This window comes from Petromyzon marinus, chromosome 84 (genome assembly GCF_048934315.1).
Source record: "Petromyzon marinus isolate PM22_M1 ecotype Great Lakes invasive population chromosome 84, UKy_Petmar_22M1.pri1.0, whole genome shotgun sequence".
Classification (NCBI taxonomy): domain Eukaryota; kingdom Metazoa; phylum Chordata; class Hyperoartia; order Petromyzontiformes; family Petromyzontidae; genus Petromyzon; species Petromyzon marinus.
Genome location: NC_133749.1, coordinates 2,602,375 through 2,617,395, shown reverse-complemented (window position 1 = coordinate 2,617,395; position 15,021 = coordinate 2,602,375). Strand labels below are relative to the sequence as shown.

The window sequence follows — 15,021 nt, the reverse complement described above, 5'->3', positions numbered from 1 at the left end:
TTGATTTTATTTACATAACATAGCAGTTATTATTACTTTATTTTTTTTATAGAAATATATTCGGGAGAGGGGGGAGGGGAGGGTGGGAGGTGTTTTGAGTATATTTGAATATTGGTTGTAGGAATGTGTCCCAATAAATATGTAATTATGGCCTTGCATTGTACATGCGAATTATGGCAGTCATCATCACACAATCATTGAGCTGTTACAAACCAAACGCGATGGGGTTAGTTCAGGACGTAGTTGGCTTTCGCCACGAAAATATCATCCATACGGAGAGGTGTTTTTGGGTTAGCGTGAATGTGTCAAAGTTGTGTCGTAAAAACCCTCCACCACCCGGCACAGCCAACTAGTAAGGGTTGTCACGTAAACAGAGACTCGTAGAGAGACACAGAGACTCACAGAGACTCATAGAGATACACAGAGATACACAGAGATACACAGAGACTCATGGAGACACAGAGACTCATGGAGATACACAGAGACACACAGAGATACACAGACTATAGAGATACACAGAGACTCATAGAGATACACAGAGACCCATAGAGACACACAGAGACTCATAGAGATACACAGAGACCCATAGAGACACACAGAGACCCATAGAGATACACAGAGACCCATAGAGATACACAGAGACTCATAGAGATACACAGAGACTCATAGAGATACACAGAGACCCATAGAGACACACAGAGACCCATCGAGACACAGAGACCCATAGAGACACACAGAGACTCATAGAGATACACAGAGACTCAGAGATACACAGATACTCATGGAGACACAGAGACTCATGGAGACACAGAGACTCATAGAGATACACAGAGACCCATAGAGACACACAGAGACCCATCGAGACACAGAGACTCATAGAGTTACACAGACTCATAGATATACACAGAGACACAGAGACCCACAGATACACAGAGACCCACAGAGATACACAGAGACCCATAGAGATACACAGAGACCCATAGAGATACACAGAGACACACAGAGACCCACAGATACACAGAGATACACAGAGACCCATAGAGATACACAGAGACCCATAGAGATACACAGAGACACACAGAGACCCACAGATACACAGAGATACACAGAGACCCATAGAGATACACAGAGACCCATAGAGATACACAGAGACTCATAGAGATACACAGACTAATAGAGATACACAGACCCATAGAGATACACAGAGACCCATAGAGATATACAGAGACCCATAGGGATACACATAGACTCAGAGATACACAGAGACTCAGAGATATACAGAGACCCATAGAGATACACAGACTAATAGAGACACACAGAGACCCATAGAGATACACATAGACTCATAGAGATACACAGATACCCATAGAGATACACAGAGACTCATAGAGACACTCAGAGACCCATAGAGACACTCAGAGACCCATAGAGACACTCAGAGACCCATAGAGACACACAGAGACCCATAGAGATACACAGAGACTCATAGATGAAACTAAAACTAAACTATCGAACCCACGACCTCCTGCGTACCAGGCGAGGTAGTCAACATCTCCTAGCCATCTTCACTTAGAGCAAAGTGTTTACACAATCCATGAGTTATCTCACCTCGCCACACAGAATCAACTTCCCACCCACTTACCCACCCACTCACCATCCCACCCACTCACCCACCCACTCACCCACCCACCCACTCACCCACCCACTCACCATCCCACCCACTCACCCACCCACCCGCTCACCCACCCACCCACTCACTCACCCACCCACTCACCCACTCACTCACCCACTCACCCACCCACTCAACCACTCACTCACTCACTCACCCACTTACTCACTCTTCCACTCACACACTCTCACTCACACACTCACTCAACCACTCACCCACTCACTCACTTGCTCACTCACCCACCCACTCACTATCCCACCCACCCACTCACCCACCCACTCACCCACCCACTCACCCACTCACTCACTCACCCACTCACTCACTCACCCACTCACTCACTCACCCACTTACTCACTCTTCCACTCACTCACACACTCACACCCTCACTCACACACTCACTCACCCACCCACTCCCCCACCCACCCCTGTGACCCTTGTGACCCCTGTGTCCGTCCCCTGTGACCCCTGTGACCCCTGTGACCTCTGTGTCCCCTGTGACCCCTGTGACCTCTGTGACCCCTGTGTCCCCTGTGACCTCTGTGACCCCTGTGACCCCTGTGCCCCCTGTGTTGACAGTGAGGGGATCTTCAAGTGCCCTGAGGACAGACTTCCTCTGGAGTATGCCACGGTGAACAACACTACCACACAGCTCCCCCCCTCTCACCTACCCCTCTCACCTACCCCCTCTCATCTACCCCCCCTCTCATCTACCCCTCTCACCTACCCCCTCTCATCTACCCCCCCTCTCATCTACCCCTCTCACCTACCCCCTCTCATCTACCCCCCCTCTCATCTACCCCTCTCATCTACCCCCTCTCATCTACCCCCTCTCATCTACCCCTCTCATCTACCCCTCCCTCTCATCTACCCCCCTCTCATCTACCCCCTCTCATCTACCCCCTCTCATCCACCCCTCTCTCATCTACCCCCCTCTCATCTACCCCCTCTCATCTACCCCCTCTCATCTACCCCCCTCTCATCTACCCCCCCTCTCATCTACCCCCTCTCATCTACCCCTCTCATCTACCCCTCCTTCTCATCTACCCCCCTCTCATCTACCCCTCCTCTCATCTACCCCTCCCTCTCATCTACCCCACTCTCATCTACCCCCCCTCTCATCTACCCCCCCTCTCATCTACCCCCTCTCATCTACCCCTCTCATCTACCCCTCTCATCTACCCCCCCTCTCATCTACCCCTCCCTCTCATCTACCCCCCCTCTCATCTACCCCCCCCCTCTTCTACCCCTCTCTTCTACCCCTCTCATCTACCCCCTCTCATCTACCCCCCTCTCATCTACCCCTCTCACCTACCCCCTCTCATCTACCCCCACCTCTCATCTACCCCTCCCTCTCATCTACCCCCCCTCTCATCTACCCCTCTCTTCTACCCCTCTCATCTACCCCCTCTCATCTACCCCCCCTCTCATCTACCCCCCCTCTCATCTACCCCTCTCACCTACCCCCTCTCATCTACCCCCCCTCTCATCTACCCCTCCCTCTCATCTACCCCCCCTCTCATCTACCCCTCTCATCTACCCCTCTCACCTACCCCCTCTCATCTACCCCCTCTCATCTACCCCCCTCTCATCTACCCCTCTCATCTACCCCTCTCTTCACCCCCTCTCATCTACCCCCTCTCATCTACCCCCTCTCATCTACCCCCCTCTCATCTACCCCCCTCTCATCTACCCCTCTCATCTACCCCTCCCTCTCATCTTCTCTCCCGTCTGGTAGTGGTTGTTGTGGTTGTGATGATTGTTGTTGTTGTGGTTGTTGTGGATGTTGTGGTTGTGGTGGTGGTAGTAGTTGTTGTGGTGATTGTGTTAGTGGTTGTAGTGGTGGTGGTAGTATTTGTGATGGTTGTAGTTGTAGTTGTGGTGGTAATGGTGGTGGTAGTATTTATGATGGTTGTTGTTGTGATTGTTGTAGATTTTCCCGGACCCTGAGCTAGAGAGTGAGCTAGATAGTGATTGTGGTGGTGGTGGTAGTAGTTGTGATGGTTGTTGTTGTTGTGGTTGTTGTGGTGATTGTGGATGTTGTGGTTGTGGAGGTGGTAGTAGTTGTTGTGGTGATTGTGTTAGTGGTTGTAGTGGTGGTGGTAGTATTTGTGATGGTTGTTGTTGTAGTTGTGGTGGTAATGGTGGTGGTAGTATTTATGATGGTTGTTGTTGTTGTGATTGTTGTAGATTTTCCCGGACCCTGAGCTAGAGAGTGAGCTAGATAGTGATTGTGGTGGTGGTGGTAGTAGTTGTGATGGTTGTTGTTGTGGTTGTTATTGTTGTTGTAGATTTTCCCGGACCCTGAGCTAGAGAGTGAGCTAGATAGTTATTGTGGCGGTAGTGGTGGTGGTAGTGGTGGTAGTAGTTGTGATGGTTGTTGTTGTGGTTGTTGTTGTGATTGTTGTAGATTTTCCCGGACCCTGAGCTAGAGAGTGAGCTAGAGAGTGATTGTGGTGGTGGTAGTAGTTGTGATGGTTGTTGTTGTGGTTGTTGTTGTTGTAGATTTTCCCGGACCCTGAGCTAGAGAGTGAGCTAGACAGTGATTGTGGTGGTGGTGGTGGTAGTGGTGGTAGTATTTGTGATGGTTGTTGTGATTGTTGTAGATTTTCCCGGACCCTGAGCTAGAGAGTGAGCTAGATAGTGATTGTGTTGGTGGTGGTGGTGGTAGTGGTGGTAGTAGTTGTGATGATTGTTGTTGTGGTTGATGTTGTTGTAGATTTTCCCGGACCCTGAGCTAGAGAGTGAGCTAGATAGTGATTGTGGTGGTGGTGGTAGTGGTGGTAGTAGTTGTGATGGTTGTTGTTGTGGTTGTTGTTGTTGTAGATTTTCCCGGACCCTGAGCTCAAGAGTGAGCTAGATAGTGATTGTGGTGGTAGTATTTGTGATGGTTGTGGTTGTTGTTGTTGTGATTGTCGATTTTCCCGGACCCTGAGCTAGAGAGTGATTGTTGTTGTGGTTGTTGTGATTGTTGTAGATTTTCCCGGACCCTGAGCTCGAGAGTGATTGTTGTTGTGGTTGTTGTTGTTGTTGTGATTGTTGTAGATTTTCCCGGACCCTGAGCTCGAGAGTGATTGTTGTTGTGGTTGTTGTTGTTGTTGTTGTGATTGTAGATTTTCCCGGACCCTGAGCTCGAGAGTGATTGTTGTTGTGGTTGTTGTTGTGATTGTAGATTTTCCCAGACCCTGAGCTCGAGAGTGATTGTTGTTGTGGTTGTTGTTGTTGTTGTGATTGTTGTAGATTTTCCCGGACCCTGAGCTCGAGAGTGATTGTTGTTGTGGTTGTTGTTGTTGTTGTTTTGATTGTTGTAGATTTTCCCGGACCCTGAGCTCGAGAGTGATTGTTGTTGTGGTTGTTGTTGTTGTTGTGATTGTAGATTTTCCCGGACCCTGAGCTCGAGAGTGATTGTTGTTGTGGTTGTTGTTGTTGTTGTGATTGTAGATTTTCCCGGACCCTGAGCTCGAGAGTGATTGTTGTTGTGGTTGTTGTTGTTGTTGTGATTGTAGATTTTCCCGGACCCTGAGCTCGAGAGTGATTGTTGTTGTGGTTGTTGTTGTTGTGATTGTTGTAGATTTTCCCGGACCCTGAGCTCGAGAGTGATTGTTGGTGTGGTTGTTGTTGTTGTTGTGATTGTTGTAGATTTTCCCGGACCCTGAGCTCGAGAGTGATTGTTGTTGTGGTTGTTGTTGTTGTGATTGTAGATTTTCCCGGACCCTGAGCTAGAGAGTGATTGTGGTGGTGGTAGTAGTTGTGATGGTTGTTGTTGTGGTGGTTGTTGTTGTTGTTGTTGTTGTGATTGTTGTAGATTTTCCCGGACCCTGAGCTCGAGAGTGATTGTGGTGGTGGTAGTAGTTGTGATGGTTGTTGTTGTGGTTGTTGTTGTTGTTGTGGTTGTTGTAGATTTTCCCGGACCCTGAGCTCGAGAGTGATTGTTGTTGTGGTTGTTGTTGTTGTTGTGATTGTTGTATATTTTCCCAGACCCTGAGCTCGAGAGTGAGCTAGATAGTGATTGTGGTGGTGGTGGTAGTGGTGGTAGTAGTTGTGATGGTTGTTGTGGTTGTTGTTGTTGTGGTGGTTGTTGTTGTAGATTTTCCCGGACCCTGAGCTAGAGAGTGAGCTAGACAGTGATTGTGGTGGTGGTGGTGGTAGTAGTTGTGATGGTTATTGTTGTTGTTGTGATTGTTGTAGATTTTCCCGGACCCTGAGCTCGAGAATGATTGTTGTTGTGGTTGTTGTTGTGGTTGTTGTTGTGGTTGTTGTTGTGATTGTTGTGATTGTTGTGATTGTAGATTTTCCCGGACCCTGAGCTCGAGAGTGATTGTTGTTGTTGTTGTTGTGATTGTTGTGGTTGTTGTTGTTGTTGTGATTGTTGTGATTGTTGTAGATTTTCCCGGACCCTGAGCTCGAGAGTGATTGTTGTTGTTGTTGTGATTGTTGTGATTGTTGTAGATTTTCCCGGACCCTGAGCTCGAGAGTGATTGTTGTTGTTGTTGTGATTGTTGTGATTGTTGTAGATTTTCCCGGACCTTGAGCTAGAGAGTGATTGTTGTTGTTGTTGTGATTGTTGTAGATTTTCCCGGACCCTGAGCTCGAGAGTGAGCTAGATAGTGATTGTGGTGGTGGTGGTGGTAGTGGTGGTAGTAGTTGTGATGGTTGTTGTTGTGGTTGTTGTTGTTGTTGTGGTGGTTGTTGTAGATTTTCCCGGACCCTGAGCTAGAGAGTGAGCTAGACAGTGATTGTGGTGGTGGTGGTGGTAGTAGTTGTGATGGTTGTTGTTGTTGTGATTGTTGTAGATTTTCCCGGACCCTGAGCTCGAGAGTGATTGTTGTTGTGGTTGTTGTTGTGGTTGTTGTTGTGGTTGTTGTTGTGATTGTTGTGATTGTTGTGATTGTTGTGATTGTAGATTTTCCCGGACCCTGAGCTCGAGAGTGATTGTTGTTGTTGTTGTGATTGTTGTGGTTGTTGTTGTTGTGATTGTTGTGATTGTTGTGATTGTTGTAGATTTTCCCGGACCCTGAGCTCGAGAGTGATTGTTGTTGTTGTTGTGATTGTTGTTGTGGTTGTTGTTGTTGTTGTGGTTGTTGTTGTGATTGTTGTGATTGTAGATTTTCCCGGACCCCGAGCTCGAGAGTGAGGTCTTGTCCCTGACTGTGCGCTGTGAGCATGGGGACAGTGGGTGTCGCTGGGTGGGACCCATCAGACTCATGCAGGTAACACTCACCACCTACTCACCACCTACTCACCACCTACTCACCACCTACTCACCACCTACTCACCACCACCTACTCACCACCTACTCACCACCTACTCACCACCTACTCACCACCACCACCTACTCACCACCTACTCACCACCTACTCACCAACACCACCTACCACCTACTCACCACCTACTCACCACCTACTCACCACCTACTCACCACCTACTCACCACCTACTCACCACCACCACCTACTCACCACCTACTCACCACCTACTCACCACCTACTCACCACCACCTACTCACCACCTACTCACCACCACCTACTCACCACCTACTCACCACCTACTCAACACCTACTCACCACCACCACCTACTCACCACCTACTCACCACCTACTCACCACCACCTACTCACCACCTACTCACCACCACCTACTCACCACCTACTCACCACCACCTACCCACCACCTACTCACCACCTACTCACCACCTACTCACCACCACCAGCTACTCACCACCTACTCACCACCTACTCACCACCACCTACTCACCACCTACTCACCACCTACTCACCACCACCTACTCACCACCACCTACTCACCACCACCTACTCACCACCTACTCACCACCTACTCACCACCTACTCACCACCACCTACTCACCACCACCTACTCACCACCACCTACTCACCACCTACTCACCACCACCTACTCACCACCACCTACTCACCACCTACTCACCACCACCACCTACTCACCACCACCACCTACTCACCACCTACTCACCACCACCTACTCACCACCTACTCACCACCACCTACTCACCACCACCTACTCACCACCTACTCACCACCTACTCACCACCTACTCACCACCACCTACTCACCACCTACTCACCACCACCTACTCACCACCTACTCACCACCTACTCACCACCACCTACTCACCACCACCTACTCACCACCTACTCACCACCACCTACTTACCACCACCACCTACTCACCACCTACTCACCACCTACTCACCACCACCTACTCACCACCTACTCACCACCTACTCACCACCACCTACTCACCACCTACTCACCACCACCTACTCAACACCTACTCACCACCTACTCACCACCTACTCACCACCACCACCTACTCACCACCTACTCACCACCTACTCACCACCACCTACTCACCACCTACTCACCACCTACTCACCACCTACTCACCACCACCTACTCACCACCACCTACTCACCACCACCTACTCACCACCTACTCACCACCTACTCACCACCACCTACTCACCACCACCTACTCACCACCTACTCACCACCACCTACTCACCACCACCTACTCACCACCTACTCACCACCACCACCTACTCACCACCACCACCTACTCACCACCTACTCACCACCACCTACTCACCACCTACTCACCACCTACTCACCACCACCTACTCACCACCACCTACTCACCACCTACTCACCACCACCTACTCACCACCACCTACTCACCACCTACTCACCACCACCTACTCACCACCACCTACTCACCACCACCTACTCACCACCACCTACTCACCACCTACTCACCACCACCACCTACTCACCACCACCACCTACTCACCACCTACTCACCACCACCTACTCACCACCTACTCACCACCTACTCACCACCACCTACTCACCACCACCTACTCACCACCTACTCACCACCACCTACTCACCACCACCTACTCACCACCACCTACTCACCACCTACTCACCACCACCTACTCACCACCTACTCACCACCTACTCACCACCACCTACTCACCACCTACTCACCACCTACTCACCACCACCTACTCACCACCTACTCACCACCTACTCACCACCACCACCTACTCACCACCTACTCACCACCACCTACTCACCACCACTTACTCACCACCACCTACTCACCACCACCACCTACTCACCACCTACTCACCACCACCTACTCACCACCTACTCACCACCTACTCACCACCACCTACTCACCACCACCTACTCACCACCTACTCACCACCACCTACTCACCACCACCTACTCACCACCACCACCACCTCACCACCACCACCTACTCACCACTTACTCACCACCTACTCACCACCACCTACTCACCACCACCTACTCACCACCACCTACTCACCACCTACTCACCACCACCTATTCACCACCTACTCACCACCACCTACTCACCACCACCTACTCACCACCACCTACTCACCACCTACTCACCACCACCTACTCACCACCACCTACTCACCACCCCCACCTACTCACCACCTACTCACCACCACCTACTCACCACAACCTACTCACCACCTACTCACCACCACCTACTCACCACCACCTACTCACCACCACCACCTACTCACCACCACCTGCTCACCACCACCTACTCACCACCTATTTACCACTACCTACTCACCACCTCACCACCAGCACCACCTACTCACCACCACCACCTACTCACCACCACCACCACCTCACCACCACCACCTACTCACCACCACCTCACCACCACCACCTACTCACCACCTACTCACCACCACCAGCTACTCACCACCACCTCCTCACCAACCTCCTCACCACCACCACCTACTCACCAACACCTACTCACCACCACCTACTCACCACCACCACCACCTACTCACCACCTACTCACCACCACCTACTCACCACCTACTCACCACCACATACTCACCACCTATTTACCACCACCTCACCACCTACTCACCACCTACTCACCACCACCTACTCACCACCACCACCACCTACTCACCACCACCTACTCACCACCACCTACTCACCACCACCACCTACTCACCACCTACTCACCACCACCTACTCACCACCACCTACTCACCACCACCACCTACTCACCACCACCTACTCACCACCACCTACTCACCACCACCTACTCACCACCACCACCTACTCACCACCTACTCACCACCACCACCTACTCACCACCACCACCTACTCACCACCACCACCTACCCACCACCACCTACTCACCACCACCACCACCTACTCACCACCACCTACTCACCACCACCACCACCTACTCACCACCACCTACTCACCACCACTACCACCTACTCACCACCACCTACTCACCACCACCCTCACCTACTCACCACCACCTACTCACCAGCACCACCAGCTACTCACCACCACCTACTCACCACCACCACCACCTACTCACCACCACCTACTCACCACCACCACCACCTACTCACCACCATCACCACCACCTACTCACCACCACCACCTACTCACCACCACCTACTCACCACCACCTACTCACCACCACCACCACCACCTACTCACCACCACCACCTACTCACCACCACCACCTACTCACCACCACCTACTCACCACCACCTACTCACCACCACCACCTACTCACCACCACCTACTCACCACCTACTCACCACCACCTACTCACCACCTACTCACCACCACCTACTCACCACCACCTACTCACCACCTATTTACCACTACCTACTCACCACCTACTCACCACCACCTACTCACCACCACCACCTCCTCACCACCACCACCTACTCACCACCACCACCACCTACTCACCACCACCACCTACTCACCACCAACTATTCACCACCACCTACTCACCACCACCTACTCACCACCACCTACTCACCACCACCACCACCTACTCACCACCACCACCTACTCACCACCACCTACTCACCACCACATACTCACCACCACCTGCTCACCACCACCACCTACTCACCACCACCACCTACTCACCACCACCTCACCACCACCACCTACTCACCACCACCTCACCACCACCACCACCTACTCACCACCTACTCACCACCACCACCTACTCACCACCACCACCTACTCACCACTACCTACTCACCACCACCTACTCACCACCTACTCACCACCACCTACTCACCACTACCACCTACTCACCACCACTACCACCTACTCACCACCACCACCTACTCACCACCACCACCTACTCACCACCACCTACTCACCACCACCACCTCACCACCACGACTACCTACTCACCACCTACTCACCCACCACCTCCTCACCACCACCACCTACTCACACCACCTACTCACCACCACCACCAGCACCACCACCTACTCACCACCACCACTACTCACCACCACCACCTCCTCACCACCACCTACTCACCACCACCTACTCACCACCACCACCACCTACTCACCACCACCACCACCTACTCACCACCACCACCACCTACTCACCACCACCTCACCACCACCACCTACTCACCACCACCACCTCACCACCACGACTACCTACTCACCACCTACTCACCACCACCACCTACTCACCACCACCTACTCACCACCACCACCTACTCACCACCACCTACTCACCACCACCACCTACTCACCACCACCACCTACTCACCACCACCTACTCACCACCACCACAACCTACTCACCACCACCTACTCACCACCACCACCTACTCACCACCACCTACTCACCCACCACCTACTCACCAGCACCACCTAACCTCACCACCACCACCACCACCTACTCACCACCACTCACCACCACCTACTCACCACCTACTCACCACCACCTACACACCACCTACTCACCACCACCTACTCACCACCACCTACTCACCACCTATTTACCACTACCTACTCACCACCTACTCACCACCACCTACTCACCACCACCACCACCTACTCACCACCACCTACTCACCACCACCTACTCACCACCACCACCTACTCACCACCACCTATTCACCACCACCTACTCACCACCACCTACTCACCACCACCTACTCACCACCACCACCACCTACTCACCACCACCTACTCACCACCACATACTCACCACCACCTGCTCACCACCACCAAACCACCACCTACTCACCACCACCACCTACTCACCACCACCACCTACTCACCACCACCTACTCACCACCACCACCTACTCACCACCACCTACTCACCACCACCACAACCTACTCACCACCACCTACTCACCACCACCACCTACTCACCACCACCTACTCACCACCACCACCTACTCACCCACCACCACTCACCACCACCACCACCACCTACTCACCACCACTCACCACCACCTACTCACCACCTACTCACCACCACCTACTCACCACCTACTCACCACCACCTACTCACCACCACCTACTCACCACCTATTTACCACTACCTACTCACCACCTACTCACCACCACCTACTCACCCACCACCACCACCTACTCACCACCACCTACTCACCACCACCTACTCACCACCACCACCTACTCACCACCACCTATTCACCACCACCTACTCACCACCACCTACTCACCACCACCTACTCACCACCACCACCTACTCACCACCACCTACTCACCACCACATACTCACCACCACCTGCTCACCACCACCACCACCACCTACTCACCACCACCACCTACTCACCACCACCACCTACTCACCACCACCTACTCACCACCACCTACTCACCACCTACTCACCACCACCTACTCACCACCTATTTACCACTACCTACTCACCACCTACTCACCACCACCTACTCACCACCACCACCTACTCACCACCACCACCACCTACTCACCACCACCACCTACTCACCACCAACTATTCACCACCACCTACTCACCACCACCTACTCACCACCACCTACTCACCACCACCACCACCTACTCACCACCACCACCTACTCACCACCACCTACTCACCACCACATACTCACCACCACCTGCTCACCACCACCACCTACTCACCACCTACTCACCACCACCTCACCACCACCACCTACTCACCACCACCTCACCACCACCACCACCTACTCACCACCTACTCACCACCACCACCTACTCACCACCACCACCTACTCTCCACTACCTACTCACCACCACCTACTCACCACCTACTCACCACCACCTACTCACCACCACCACCTCACCACCACGACTACCTACTCACCACCTACTCACCACCACCTCCTCACCACCACCACCTACTCACCACCACCTACTCACCACCACCACCAGCACCACCACCTACTCACCACCACCACCTACTCACCACCACCACCTCCTCACCACCACCTACTCACCACCACCTACTCACCACCACCACCACCTACTCACCACCACCACCACCTACTCACCACCACCTCACCACCACCACCTACTCACCACCACCTCACCACCACCACCTACTCACCACCACCACCTCACCACCACGACTACCTACTCACCACCTACTCACCACCACCTCACCACCACCTACTCCCCACCACCTACCACCACCACCTACTCACCACCACCACCTCTCACCACCACCACCTACTCACCACCACCTACTCACCACCACCAACCTACTCACCACCACCTACTCACCACCACCACCACCTACTCACCACCACCTACTCACCACCACCACCTACTCATCAGCACCACCTACTCACCACCACCACCACCACCTACTCACCACCACCACCACCACCTACTCACCACCTACTCACCACCACCTACTCACCACCTACTCACCACCACCTACTCACCACCACCTACTCACCACCTATTTACCACTACCTACTCACCACCTACTCACCACCACCTACTCACCACCACCACCACCTACTCCACCACCACCTACTCACAACACCTACTCACCACCACCACCTACTCACCACCACCTATTCACCACCACCTACTCACCACCACCTACTCACCACCACCTACTCACCACCACCTACTCACCACCACCACCTACTCACCATCACCACCTACTCACCACCACCACCACCACCACATACTCACCACATATCACCACCACCTACTCACCACCTACTCACCACCACCTACTCACCACCTACTCACCACCACCAACACACCCACCACCTACTCACCACCACCACCTACTCCACACCACCAATACCACTACCTACTCACCACCTACTCACCACCACCTACTCACCACCACCTACTCACCACCACCACCACCTACTCACCACCACCTGCTCACCACCACCACCACCACCTACTCACCACCACCACCACCTACTCACCACCACCACCTACTCACCACCACCTACTCACCACCACACCTACTCACCACCACCACCTACTCACCACCACCCTCACCACCACCTCCACCTACTCACCACCACCACCTACTCACCACCACCTACTCACCACCTACTCACCACCACCACCTACTCACCACCACCACCTACTCACCACTACCTACTCACCACCTACTCACCACCTACTCACCACCACCTACTCACCACCACCTACTCACCACCACCACCTACTCACCACCACCACCTACTCACCACCACCTACTCACCACCACCACCTCACCACCACGACTACCTACTCACCACCTACTCACCACCACCTACTCACCACCACCTCCTCACCACCACCACCTACTCACCACCACCTACTCACCACCACCTACTCACCACCACCACCTACTCACCAGCACCACCAGCTACTCACCACCACCTACTCACCACCACCACCTACTCACCACCACCACCACCACCTACTCACCACCACCTACTCACCACCACCTACTCACCACCACCACCACCTACTCACCACCACCACCTACTCACCACCACCTACTCACCACCACCTACTCACCACCACCACCACCTACTCACCACCACCTACTCACCACCACCTACTCACCACCACCTACTCACCACCACCTACTCAACCCACCACCTCACCACCACCACCTACTCACCACACCACCACCTACTCACCACCACCTACTCACCACTACTCACCACCACCTACTCACCACCACCTACTCACCACCTATTTACCACTACCTACTCACCACCTACTCACCACCACCTACTCACCACCACCACCTCCTCACCACCACCACCTACTCACCACCACCACCACCTACTCACCACCACCACCTACTCACCACCAACTATTCACCAACCTACTCACCACCACCTACTCACCACCACCTACTCACCACCACCACCACCTACTCACCACCACCACCTACTCGCTACCACCACCTCACCACCACCACCTACTCACCACCACCACCACCTACTCACCACCACCTCCTCACCACCAC

At 53.1% G+C, this 15,021-nt stretch overlaps 1 protein-coding gene across 5 annotated transcripts in view; it reads left to right on the top strand.

Moving 5' to 3' along the window:
- Positions 1-15,021, top strand: part of LOC116936827 (TNF receptor-associated factor 4) — a 75,051-nt gene that overhangs the window by 16,531 nt on the left and 43,499 nt on the right. For all 5 annotated transcript variants that reach the window (XR_012931308.1, XM_076057746.1, XM_076057747.1 and 2 more), the window contains exons 2-3: positions 2,246-2,297; positions 6,772-6,876. Coding sequence is in view for 4 of the 5 variants with exons in the window: in XM_076057746.1 (XP_075913861.1) it covers positions 2,246-2,297; positions 6,772-6,876 (157 nt within the window). In the remaining variant the exon portion in view is untranslated. The remainder of the gene's footprint in view (positions 1-2,245; positions 2,298-6,771; positions 6,877-15,021) is intronic.